The sequence below is a fragment of the Passer domesticus genome, chromosome 29 (genome assembly GCF_036417665.1).
Source record: "Passer domesticus isolate bPasDom1 chromosome 29, bPasDom1.hap1, whole genome shotgun sequence".
NCBI classification, from domain to species: Eukaryota; Metazoa; Chordata; class Aves; order Passeriformes; family Passeridae; genus Passer; species Passer domesticus.
In genome coordinates, this window is record NC_087502.1 from 1,697,276 (window position 1) to 1,710,007 (window position 12,732).

At 56.2% G+C, this 12,732-nt stretch overlaps 2 protein-coding genes across 2 annotated transcripts in view; one reads left to right on the forward strand and one right to left on the reverse strand.

Annotated features, from left to right (window-relative positions):
* Positions 1-12,732, reverse strand: part of LOC135287382 (zinc finger protein 664-like) — a 257,242-nt gene that overhangs the window by 233,261 nt on the left and 11,249 nt on the right. The window lies entirely within an intron of this gene.
* On the forward strand, positions 10,252-12,604 carry LOC135287265 (cytochrome P450 4F3-like). The gene is made up of 7 exons (XM_064400618.1): positions 10,252-10,437; positions 11,467-11,533; positions 11,608-11,737; positions 11,809-11,942; positions 12,024-12,088; positions 12,173-12,255; positions 12,355-12,604. The coding sequence occupies exons 1-7, from the start codon at positions 10,252-10,254 to the stop codon at positions 12,602-12,604; spliced, it is 915 nt and encodes a 304-aa protein (XP_064256688.1).

Here is a 12,732-nt window from a genome sequence, read left to right on the forward strand (position 1 = left end):
TCTCAGGGAATCCAGGGGCCCTCGTGACACAGCCAGGCCAGTTGGAATCATCAAGGATCCATTGGGATACCTCAGGGCCTTGTGGAGTCCAGGGGTCCTTGCGACACTGTGGGACGTCATGAGACCAAAGGGGCCCTGGGATTCTGTGGGGCCTCATGGAGCCAAAGGGGCCCTGGGATTCTGTGGGGCCTCATGGAGCCAAAGGGGCCCTGGTGACACTGTGGCTGCTCAGAGATGTCTGTGGCTAGCCCTGTCTCCTGGCCCATGCCAAGAGTGGCCACTCCCTATCTGCCCTTTGGGCCCGTTTGGCTGCTGGTACAAGCAGGGCTGCTTGTCTCCCAGAAGCAGCAGGCTGCTCTGTGCAGCTACTGATGTCCCGAGCTGAGGAATCCAGAGCGAAGGAAAGAGAGGGATCGCTTGTGTAGGTTCCCAAGAGGCTTTAATATCTGACAGGGTCCAGGGACAACTGACAGCAAATCCAGGGTTACAACAGCTGCAGTACGGGGGAGTGAACATGGGGAGGATACAAACCAGGACCAACGCAGGAAACCTGGGCAGGAGCACAGGGCGGCGTCCACATTGTGACAACCAATGGGGAACAACAGGGCAGGAGAGTAGGCTGAGCATACCAATAGGTATTTGAGGGATAAAAGATGGACACAGAAGATTCTAGAGCTCAAGGTGTGGTTTCTGTAATGGACAAGGGAGGAGGAGAGTGTTTCCCTGAGTGGCAGGGAAGGGTCTGGAATAAGGGGTAGGTCTTGAGGTTGATGGACAGGGGGATGGGAAGGTACATCTCCAGAACAAACCAGTATGCATGGGGAACAACCAGAACACACTACTTTCACTTATAACACAACTGTTTCATAACAAAGGAATTTACTACTACAGCCTGGGATTCTGTGGGGCCTCCTGGAACCAAGGGGACTCAGAGACACTGCAGGGCCTCCTGGTTCTCAGTCTCTTCTGACACTTGTGTCCATCTACAGAGACACAAAACTGGGCAGCCTGAGCCTGTTGATCCAGAATATTCCCATCTCCATGGGAGGACGTTCCTGCCATCTGTGCTGCTGTGTGTTCCCTCCGCTCCCCGGGGGGAATTGAATCCTACAAGAGACACAGACCACTCCTGTAGCTGACACCACAGGGCCTCCTGTGGGGTGGGAGCAGAGACATTTTTTCCTCCATCATGTTGCTCAGAGCCCATCCAACCAGGAGCATTTCCAAGGATGGGGCATGCATCAGGTGTCGGGGAAACCTGTGCCAGTGTTTCACCGACCAGAGCATCAAAGATTTCTTCCTTATCTCCAGTCGGAACTTATCCTCTTCTGCTTTAAAACCATTTCCTCTTCTCCAGTTGAGACAGATCCTACTAAAACATTTCTCCCCATGTTTCCTGTGAGGTTCCTTGAAGTCCTGCAAGGTCACTGTGGGGTCTTCCCATGGCCTTTTCTGATCTAGGCTGAACCGCCCCAACTCCCGCAGCCTGTCTCTGTCACAGAGGTGCTGCAAGCATTTGGAGCATCTCAGCCTCCTCTGGAACTGCTCCACGAAGTCTGAGCCTTTACTGTGCTGAGGACGCAACTTTAAAAGGTTGATGCAAAAGCAGCAGTCATGTCTCTTCACAGAGAAAAGCAAGGCACGACTTCCCAAGAATATTTCTGAGATTCACATTCTCTGAAACCCAGAAAAAGGAAACACAATTCTTATCTCATTTACAGTGCCTGTGTTTGTGCAGAAGTTGAATGCAATATGCAGACTGTCTACCCAAAGTGATGGTGTTTTGTTTCCCTGGCCTATCAGGGGCAGGTATGTGTGTGTGTGTCGGGACTGTCGGCAGTTGAGAGCAGAGTTGAGTGCTTGGCAGATTCAGTTTAGATGTAATGTAATATAGTGTAATATAGTATATAATATTGTAGTATAATATAGTAATTAATTACCCTTTTGATATCCATGGAATCCTCTTCATCATTTCTCCTGCCATGGGGATCACAGTGGATACAATGGAGGGGAAATAACCTCATTGCTGAAATGCTGCTGAGAGATGGAGGGACAGTTTCTGCACAGCTCATCCACAGCCCCAAGGGGGGCAGGGACATTCCCATGGGGTTCCTGAAGCTGCAGGGCCAATCTGCCCACACTGGGAGCCTCTGGCCATGTCCAGCTCCTTCTGCCCGGGCTGTTAGCACGTGGTCAGTGGCTGTCCACTGCCACCCCCCTGACTGGCGCTGATCTCCAAGGAGGTCTGGATCTCTCCTTGGCCATTATTCTGCAATTGGAACCCTGTGGACACTTCCTCAATCCCATTCCAAGACCATGTCAGCACAGCAGTGATGTCACAGCACTTGTGCCTCTGGTCAAGGATCCCCCACGGGGACACTCTGGTCTCTGAGTCCTGGGACACTCCACAGGAAAATCTTCCTGGACCCTGCAGCTCCTTGGGCAAGTTCCAGAGCAAACAGTTAAGGCAGTGGCCTGAAATGTTTTCATAGCTGGGCTACAACACGTCTGGGATGGATCCACACTGACCCTGGGGAAAGAGAGGTGCACAACCCTTCACTAATGGCCTGGAATGTCAAACAGGAGTCACTGCCAAGGACAGCTCTCGGGAATCACTTCAGCATGGATTTTCCTTCCTGGAAGCCCAAGATGTCTGAATGTCTTCCTGGTGCTTCAGGGCCTGGGTAAACAGGGCTTGTCAGAGATGCTGATAAGGGACCAACACCCCTGCTCCTCACAGGGCACCTCTGTTACCCCAATTTGCTGTGAGTGGCTGCCTGGGGACAGGTGCCCCCTTCCCCATGTCCCTGGGATGGGCACATCCTGCTCAGGGCCAGTGCTGGCCTGGGCCCAGAGCCAGGGCCATGCCCCAGGTGCTCTGGGAGGGCTCAGTGGCTGCAGGTGTGACAGGATGAGGGTCAGGGCAGGGCATATTCCCCTCTGGACAGTGCTCTGGGCATGGAGACTGCATGGGATTGGCATCTGCAGGGAATGGGATATCGGGTTGTGTGGATGTGGGAATTGCCACGCCTGAGCCATTCCCCAACCCTGAGCCTTGTGTGCAGGTGATCAGCATTGCCCAGTGCTCCCAGTGTCTGCAGTGACTGGAGATGCCAATCACCCCCTGATCACATGTCCCTTGTTCCCCTTGTTGTCCCACATGTTGGGTTTGGGGCTGGGCTCAGCTCTGGGCTGTCCCACAGGGAAAGCTCTGGGAGGAGAGGGGCAGCAGGAGATGGGGGATCTGGCAGTGGGGGTGTTGGAGGATGGATTGTGTTGGACTGGGGGTTGTCCCCACAGGGTCCAAAGATGCCTTTGGCTCCCTGCCTGCCCCCCTTGGCCCCCCAGGTGCCTGGGCCCTTCCAGGGGCAGCTGCCCTGTGCAGGAAGCTGGAGGGATGCCGGGCAAGGGGGCTGGATCCGTGCCACAGGTGGGGTGGACTCTGTGCCAGGGCTGGGCTTGTGGCCAGGGCTTGTGGCTGTGTCAAGCTGGGCTTTGGCCTGCGGGCTGGCAGGGAGGGTGCAGGGAGGAGTCCCAGCAGGGATAAAGGTGCTCCTCACCTGCTGCAGCCTCAGGCAGCGCTGCCCATAGCGAGAGGAAGATGAAAGTGGCTGTGCTCAGCGTGGCCCTGCTCTTCTCCATCCTGCTGTGCCCCCGGCACAGGCCAAGGTGAGGCAGCAGCCAAACGCTGTCCCCACATCCTGCCCTTTCTGGCCTCCCAACCCACACTTTTGGACCTTCCTCTGGGCCCCTGACCATTCCTGAGGCCTTTCCTTCCATGTTTCCCCTCAGTCCTTTGCATTTCTTCCTCTCCAATGCAGGAGGGTCCCCCTGTACAATTCCCTGGCTCACTCCCCACTCCCACACCATCTCTCAGTCCTGTTGCTTTTGTCCCTACCCATCCTCATTCTTCTGTCCCCACCAAGCCCCTGCCCTGCACTCCCCTGTCCCTACACTGCAATTCCTTTCTCCTCCCCTGTACCTCACACCCTGCTCCTTCCACGCCCCCAGCCCTGTCTCATGGGCCCTCAGTTGACCCCAGATCAGTGTCTTTGGGTCTCCCCCACCTCCAGCAGATCTCCTTGGAGGCCCTGAATTCCCATCCCTCTGCCTGGGCCCTGCTCCCTGCACCCGTGTCCCCCCACAGCCCCACAAGGGCCAGTCCAGACCAAGCCTTTGTTCTCCTTTCCAGGCACTCCTGGAAGGAACCCAAGATGATCTCCGGGAGGTGAGTGGGCTGCTGGCATTGGAGGGCATCCCCTCAGGGAATTGGGTGGCAGTTCAGTCCCCCCATCCCTCGCTGGCACTGGGGACATCCCAGTGACCAGCCAGGTCTCCTGCTCTCTCTGCAGTTGGATTTAGACAACGTCGTGGACCTGGAGACGCCTCTGGTGGGTACCACGAGTTCTGCCAGTGTCAGACCCTCCCCTTGCATGGCCACCACAGCCCAGCCCATCCCAGTCTGTCCCAGCACAGCCCAGTGCACCCCTACTGACAGCCCAGACAGCAGCCTGCCCCACGGCTCCTCGCCAGGGAAGCCTTTGCCCAGGGCCCCTGCTGCATTCCCGTCCCTGTCACCCCAGGACCCCCTGGATGAGCCAGGACGCAGCCCCTGCCCCAGCTGTGCCTCTTGGCCAGGAGCCCAGTGCTTCTGGGCAGGAGCGCAGCAGCTCCTGCACCCCATTGCTCCTGCAGCCCCTTCCCCAAGGCCCTCCTGCTCTCCCCTGCCTCCCAGTCCAGCCCAGTGCCCCCAGTGTGTCTCTAACGCTGCCTTTGTCCCCAGCCCCCTCTGCCTGGAAAGCTGCTGGATCTGCGTGTGAAGCGCCTGGCTGCCTCTCTGGATGCCTAGGTGAGCCGTGCCTGCAGGGACAGGGAGGGGGACAAAGCCCATCCATGGCCCAGTGTGCTCCAGAGTCACGTTCTGGGGTTTTTCTTTTAGGATTGGAAGCTGTGGGGACACCGGTGTCCCAGTCCCGTCTGGTGGCATGAGGAGATGATCATCCCTGGAGGAACCCTCTGATCCCCTGGGAGCCCTGGGCCATTTCCCCTCAATAATCAATAAACCCTTTCAGCAAAGTCACACTCTGGGCCTGTGTATCCATATCTACATGTATTTTACAAACAAAAATCCCCCAAATTTTGAAGAGGTTTCCCCCAGAGGTGTTCTCTTGTCCCTGTGTCCATCTGCACATCCCGTCACCCTGTCACTGTCACCTCCACACATCTCTGACCCCGCTGGCACCTCCCAGGTTGGTGCTGAGCTCCTCCCTCCTGCTCCTCAGCCCCAGCAATGACCCTGGCAGGGAGCTCAGAGCAGGAGCAGCCAGGCCAGGGATGGAGAAGGAGCATCTGGCAGAGGCAGGAAGAATCCCCCATTCCAGGGGCTGTGTGGGGTGCATGGGGGGGCAGCTGTGTCCCCTGTCAGCCCCAGGGCTGCAAAGCAGGGAGGAGATGTCTCAGCTGCCTCAGCTGAAGCGCTTCCCTCAGCCCTTGGCCTGGGAAGTCTCTGGCTGCAGCACAACCTGCACAGGAGACATTGCACCTGGAAGAGAAAAGAAAGGAATTGTTTCTGCCCTCTCCCTCATCCCTCCCCTTGTGCTGATTTTCTTGTCATCTGTTAGCAAAACCAACCAAAAAGCATCTGCACTGAGGTGTTTCCAAGTGTCAGATGCTAAATAGGTCCAAAGGAAGGTTTTCTGCCAGGGCAGAAGTGAGAAATGTGGGATTTTTTCAGAGAGTTGAAAACATGACAGTTTCTCAATATTGGAAATGCAGAGGCTACACCAACAGAGTTTGCAGTTTGAATGGTCCATTTTCCTCCCTCTTCCCAACGCTCATTTGTCCCATCCCGACTCCAGAGGAGCAGATTCTGGAAAGCAGACCTGCAGGGAGTCTTGGAGGCCTCATCCCAGAGAGAGAGGAAGGAAGAGTGAAATCAGGAACAGAAATCCATTTGTTTTCTGGATCGTAATGACCACAAATAGCTCTGTACTCCGTGTGCAATATCCAGGTGATGAGGCACATTGCTCGTTTTTAACACCAAATCAGAGCACTTTGGGAATAGTTTCAGGACTAGAACAAACCACAGGCAAGTAATTGACCCAGTTGGGTTCCTAAATCAGAAATCATGAAACTTCTCCCAAGCTGTGTTTCCCTGCAGTAAAGAAGGCAGTTTGATTGCTTTTATTCTGAGTATCTCCTGAGTTCATGACTTCAAATGGACTGGAACTGCCTTGGCACCCCAAAAGTGGCCACAATGAGCAGGATCAAACTCCCAGGTCACCATTCAATGTTCTCCATCCCTGCCTTCCAGAGCCCAGCAGCAATTCCTTCTTCTGTCCCCGATCTGGATCAGCCTGATGGGATCGCTCTGGTGTGCAGAGCCAGTCCCTGCAGGACAAAGCGCTCGGAGCCGCTCTGTGTCCCGCAGCGTCGGCATCTCCTGTGCCGCTCCACGGCTGTGGGGCCTGTGCCACAAATATACCACCAATGTGCCACCAATGTGCCACCAGTGCACCACCAGTGTGCCACATATATGTAACCAATGTGCCAGCAACGTGCCAGCAATGTGCCACCTATGTGTAACCAATGTGCCACCAGTGTGCCACCACTGTTCATGTCTGTGGTTCCTGTTCCACCACTGTTCCACCTTTTCCATGGTTACTCCACTGCTGCTCAGAAGCTGCTCCAGTGCTGCTCTCAGGATGTTCCAGCACAGTTCCTCTGCTTGTCCAGCACTGCTCCAGCACTGCTCATCTCCCACTGTTCCAGAGCTCCATCTCTGCTCCTCCCCTGCTCCTCTGCTGTTTCATGGCTGCTGCTTCTGTTCCAGTGCTGCTGCAACAGCTGCAGTGTCACAGAGAGGGGAACGTTTGGGCACAAACCACTGTGGTGTCACAGAGACCAGGACAATAGGACTGCCACCCCTGTGGTGTCACAGAGAGGAGAAAGTTGGGGCGGCTGCTGCTGTGGTGTCATAGAAGGGAACACTGGGGTTGCCACCGTTGTGCTGTCACAAACAGGGGAACATTTGGGTGCCCCCCCTGTGATGCCATACAGAGTGGAATGTTGTGCCTGCCGCTGCAATGCTGTCATAGGAGAATGCTGGGGGTGCCACTCCTGTGGTGTCACAAACAGGGGAACATTTGGGGCTGCCACCCCTGCAGTGTCATACAGAGGGGGGTGTTGGGGCTGCCAATGCAATGCTGTCACAGAGAGGAAAACGCTGAGGGTTCCACTACTGTGATGTCACAGAGAGGGGAACGTTGGGGTTACAACCTCTTTGGTGTCATAGACAAGGGGACATTGGTATTGCCACTGCTGTCATGTCACTGACAGGGGAACACTGGGGCTGCAGATGTTGAGGTGTCACAGAGAGGGGAATGTTGGAACTGCCACTTGTGGTGCTGTCATAGAGAGTAGAACTTTGGATGGCCACCCCTGCAGTGTCACAGAGAGGGGAACTTTGGGGCTGCCACCACTGTGGTGTCAGAGAGGGAGAGACACTGGGGCTGCCACTGCGGCAGTTCCACAGAGACAGGGACTTGGGCCTTCCACAGCTGCAGTGTCACAAAAAGGGGAAAGTTGGGGTTGTGACTGCTGTGGTGTCACACAGTGGAACACTGGGACTGCCACTGCTGCAGTGTCAGAGAGATTGGAACCTTGGGGCTGCCACTACTGTCTTCTCATAGAGAGGAAAATGTTTGGTTTGCCACTGTGTTGGTGTCAGACAAAGGGGAGCACTGGGGGTGCCACCTCTGGTGTCACAGGCAGGGGAACTAGGGGTGCCACAGCTGTGTTGTCACAGAGAGGGGAACGCTGGGGCTGTAACTGCTGTGGTGTCACAGAGAGGGGAAGGTCAGGATTGCCACCACTGTGGTGTCACAGAGAGTGGAATGCTGGCACTGCTACTGCTCTGGTGTGACAGAGAAGGGAACACTGGGGCATCCATTGCTGTGGGGTCATAAAGAGTGGAATTTTGGAGCTGCCACCCTTGTGGTGTCAAAGAAGGGAATGTTGGAATTGCCACTGCTGTGGTCTCACAAAGAGGGGGAGATGGTACTGCCACACCTGTAGTGTCAGAGAGAGGGGAACATTGTGGCTTCCACTGCTGTGGTCTCACAGAGAGTGGAACGCTGCCAAACCTCCCCTGGTGCTGTGCCCACTCCAGTGCTGCTCCTCTGTGACACTGCAGGGCCTCCTGGGAACATTGTGACACTGCAGGGATTCATGGGGACTTTGTGACACTAGAGGGACTCATGGGAACATGGTGACACTGCAGGGACTGATGGGATCACAGGGGCCCTGCGACACTCTGGGGTCTTGGATAATCCAGAGGCCCCTTTGGGGCCGTGGGACCTTGTAAGAGATGGTCTGAACTTTCCCTCACTTTCCTCACGACTGTCGCAAGGACAGAGACTGGGACCCTGAGGACCCTGACTGGAGTTCTGGCCTGGCTGAGGTGGATGCTGCCCAAGTGATTGTGCACAGCTGTGTTTGGAGTGACTGCTTCTAGCAGGGGGCTGGCAAAGGAGCGACTCGCCCTATATGCTTGCACCTGCTTCTTGGCAATAGCCCATGAATTTCCCCACCTCTTGGCCAAATGAACTTTCAGGGGTAACTTTGGTGGTTCCCTATTGAAAACCCTTCATCTGCTTCTCTACCACAATGACAGACAGAGATTGCAGCCCCCCCTCCCAAGGGCTGTGACTGAGACCCCTATGATTCTATAATGGGGAGGGGCTGACCAAACTGAAGCAAGATGTGCCAGGTGTGGTCGTTGGGTCAAGAAAACAATGACTCTCACTCACTGCTGAGAGCATGATTTGTTCCCCCTTGGTGGTTTCAACAGACTTGCTCTTCATTGTACCTGTTCCCCCTCAGCAATTTCAAGAGAATTACCTGTTCCTCCCCTTGGCAAAGGACTATAACAGACCCCTGAGTGTCACATTCACATTTTCTGAAAAATCCCTTTGCCCAGGATTTTTCTCCAGGGAAGCTGAAAAGCCTCAGAGAAGAATGAAAGCAATGATTATCTGATTTGCTTCTCCTCTGTTTTGCTCATGTGGAATGTGGTTGGAGATTGTTTACCAACAGGTGATTGTTTCATGGGTTTTTGCTCTGATTGTTTTGACTTATTGGCCAATCAGGGCCAAGCTGTGTCAGACTCTGGAGGGAGTCACTAGTTTCATTATTGTCTTTTTAGCCTTCTGTAAGTATCCTCTCTGTATTCTTTAGTATAGTTTAGTATAGCATTCTTTTAATATAATATAGTATCACAAAATAATCACTTAGCCTTCTGAGAACATGGAGTCAGATTCATCATTCCTTCCCTGTCTGGGGGAAACACAAATACAATACCTGAGTTAACCAGGATGTTGAGATTCTCCCTGACGTCACAAGGTGAATTTCCATCGACCTGGATCATGAGGATTTTGTCTCTATGTTTGGTAGCTATACCCTCTCTTTCTCTCTCTCTCTTTCTCTCTCTCTCTCTGTCTCTCTCTGTCTTTATATTTTATCTCTTTTCTAACCCTTCTAGGGCATTTGCTGTGGACAGTCAATAAAAGATGCATTTCTTTTGATCAATACTGAAATCCCCTCTGTGTTGTTTTTGCACTCTGAGATCAGTTAATGAACCATCACAACCTCCACTTGTACCAGAGGATTGTGCCAGAGGTGCCCACCAAACCAAGGAGAAAAGACAAAACCAGAGGTCAAAGTGCTGTGGGGTGCTGTGGGGTGTCATGGAGTGTCCCTCTCTGTGCTGGCACAGGCGCAGAAGCTCAGTGCAAGGAACAGCCACGGGAACATCCTATGGGACACGGGGACATGCTGTGGGACACGTGAATATCCCACAGGACACAGCCCCAGGACCTCGGGGACTTTGGTCCCACCAGGGGCGGGGGCCAGGGGACATACAGAGAGGGACAGGGACACAGGGAAGGGAGTAGGATCACACGCGGGAGATGGGGACAGGGACACATGGAGGGGACATAGACGCACACAGGGAGACAGGGACACACCAAGGGGGGAACACGATGCCACCAGGATACACATGTGGGGACGCTGCCACCAGGACATGTCAGCACAAGAAGCCATCAGGACGTGTCAGAGGACGCTGCCACCAGAACGCGCGTTACGACAAAAGGCGGATCCAGTGACACCCAGTGCGGCGCCACGTGACTCCGCGGTGACACCGCCCATGCCCGCCCCTTGCCCTGTCCCCAGCCTGTCCCCAGGAGCGGTTCCATGGCGGTGGCCATGGCACTAGGTTCCCTGGGCGCGGTGGCCCTGGGCACCTTTGTGGTGGCCCTGCTGCTGTGGTGGCTCTGGGATGCGCTGGTGGCTGTCACCCGATTCCGGGCCACTTGTCGCCAGCTGAACAAGTTCCCCATCCTACCCTGGCACAACTGGTTGCTGGGACACACCAGCATGGTGAGGGGACAGAGGGTGGCATCTGCGGGGACAGCGGGGACAGGGGTGGGGGCACCTGCAAAGGAACAACTGGGTGGTGGCACCTATGAGGGGACCGAAGGAATGGGGTGGTGGCACTTGGGATGGTGAGGACAGGATGGTGGCACCTGCAAGGGGACAGTGGGGACAGTCACACATGTCCCCAAGGCTGGCAGTATCCTGAGGATACACATGTCCCCAAGCCTATCTGTATCCCCAGTGACACACATGTCCTGTTGTCCCCAAGGCCAGAGCACGGAGGAAGCCCTACAGCAGGTGGACACCTTGGTGGCCCAGTACCGTCATGGCTGCCTCTGGGGGGGACTTCCCTGGCTGCCTGTCCTGTGCCTCTTCCACCCCAGCACCCTCCAGCCACTCCTCAGTGCCTCAGGTAGGACATGGGACACCAGACGGGTCCCCAGGACGACCCATGGGTGTCACCACACCTGGCACAGAGACCTGGCAGTGCCCAGGCAGTGGCCACCAACCCAAGTCCACAGGTCCCAGAGGTGTCACCACTGCTAGACCAAATGCCACCCCACAGTGGCCACCAACCTGTCCTTGAGGTTCCCCAAGGTCACCCAACGGTGTCACCATGTCCAGCCTCTGGTTGTCCCACAACCCTCGTCCTTTGGTGGCCATGAGGGGATGGGGGATGATGGTGGCCATGGAGAAATGGAAGTGCTCAAGAGGGTGGTTGTGGTCATGGGGAGATGATGGTGACCACAGGGTGGTGGCCATGGGGGGATGGTGGTCTAGGGGATGGTGGTGCCATGGAAGGGTTGGCCATGGAGGCCAGGAGGATGCTGGTGGCCATGGTGGGCTGGGGCATAGACTGGTGGCCACAGGGGAACAGTGGTGGCCATGGGCAGCATTGACCATAGAGCTGATGGCCAGTGGGATGGTGGTGCCTGTAGGGTGGTGGCCATTGGGGAAGAGTGGTGGCCATGGATGGGATTTGGCCGTAGACCGGTGGCCCCAGGTGGCCCCTGGCTCATCTCACCCCCGCAGGACGAGAACGGCCACACCCTGTCGGACGAGGACATCACGGCTGAGGCTGACACCTTCATGTTTGAGGGTGAGCACGAGCTCCCAGGCGCCATTGGGGAGGAGCCACTCCCGTGTCCCCTCACTCACCCAATGTCCCCACAGGTCATGACACCACGGCCAGTGGCCTGGCATGGCTCTTCTACAACCTGGCTGGCCACCCTGAGCACCAGGAGCGATGCCGCCAGGAGGTCCAGGAGCTCCTGGCTGGCCGGGACACTGCGGACATTGAATGGTGAGATGTCCCCAGGGCCACCCCCAGTCACGTGGCTCGGGGACACAGTGCCACCCCTGCTTTGTCCCCAGGGAGGACCTGTCCCAGCTGCCCTTCACCACCATGTGCATCAAGGAGAGCTTGCAGCTGCACCCTCCTGTCACTGCTGTGTCCCGGCGCTGCACCGAGGACATTCCCCTGCGTGATGGCCGTGTCATCCCCAAGGGTATAGCATGGCCAGGGTATCCCCAGTGTCACCAGCCACCCTCATCTGCTGTCCCTAAAGTGGCCATTCCCATCCCACCAGGGGTCATCTGCCGGATGAGCATCTACGGGACCCACCACAACCCAGACCTCTGGCCTGAGCCTGAGGTAGGACCACCCTATGAGGTGTCCTTGTCACCATGATGGTGACAGCTGTGTCCCCTCGGTGTGACTGTGCTGGTGTCACCCCAGGTGTTCAACCCTCTGAGGTTCAGCCCAGAGAACAGCAAGGGACGGTCCCCGTCGTCCTTCATCCCCTTCTCTGCTGGCCCCAGGTATGTGGTGGAGTGGGGACAGGAGTGTCCCCAGGTGCCACCCCCGTCTCTGGCTGGGTTCACAGCGGGGTGACACTGACAGTGGGGATGTGGTGGCAGGAACTGCATCGGGCAGAGCTTTGCCATGGCTGAGATGAAGGTGGCAGTGGCACTGACACTGTCCCGGTTTGTGCTGCGGAGGGACACGGCGAGGCCACCCCCGCGCCGCAAGCCCGAGCTGATCCTGCGTGCTGAGGATGGGCTCTGGCTGCTGCTGGAGCCACTGGGAGTGGCTGAGGGACACGGGTCACCAGGACATGGGGACATCCTGCAAGGGAGGTGTCACAGGCAGGAAAAGAGCAGGGAATAAACGGGAGCATGAAGGGGACAGTATCGTGGTGGTGGTGGGGATGTGCTGTCCTTGGTCATGGGACACCTCATGGTATGGACACATCAACCCAGGGACTTGTCCCCTAGGCCACTTGTCACCACCCATGG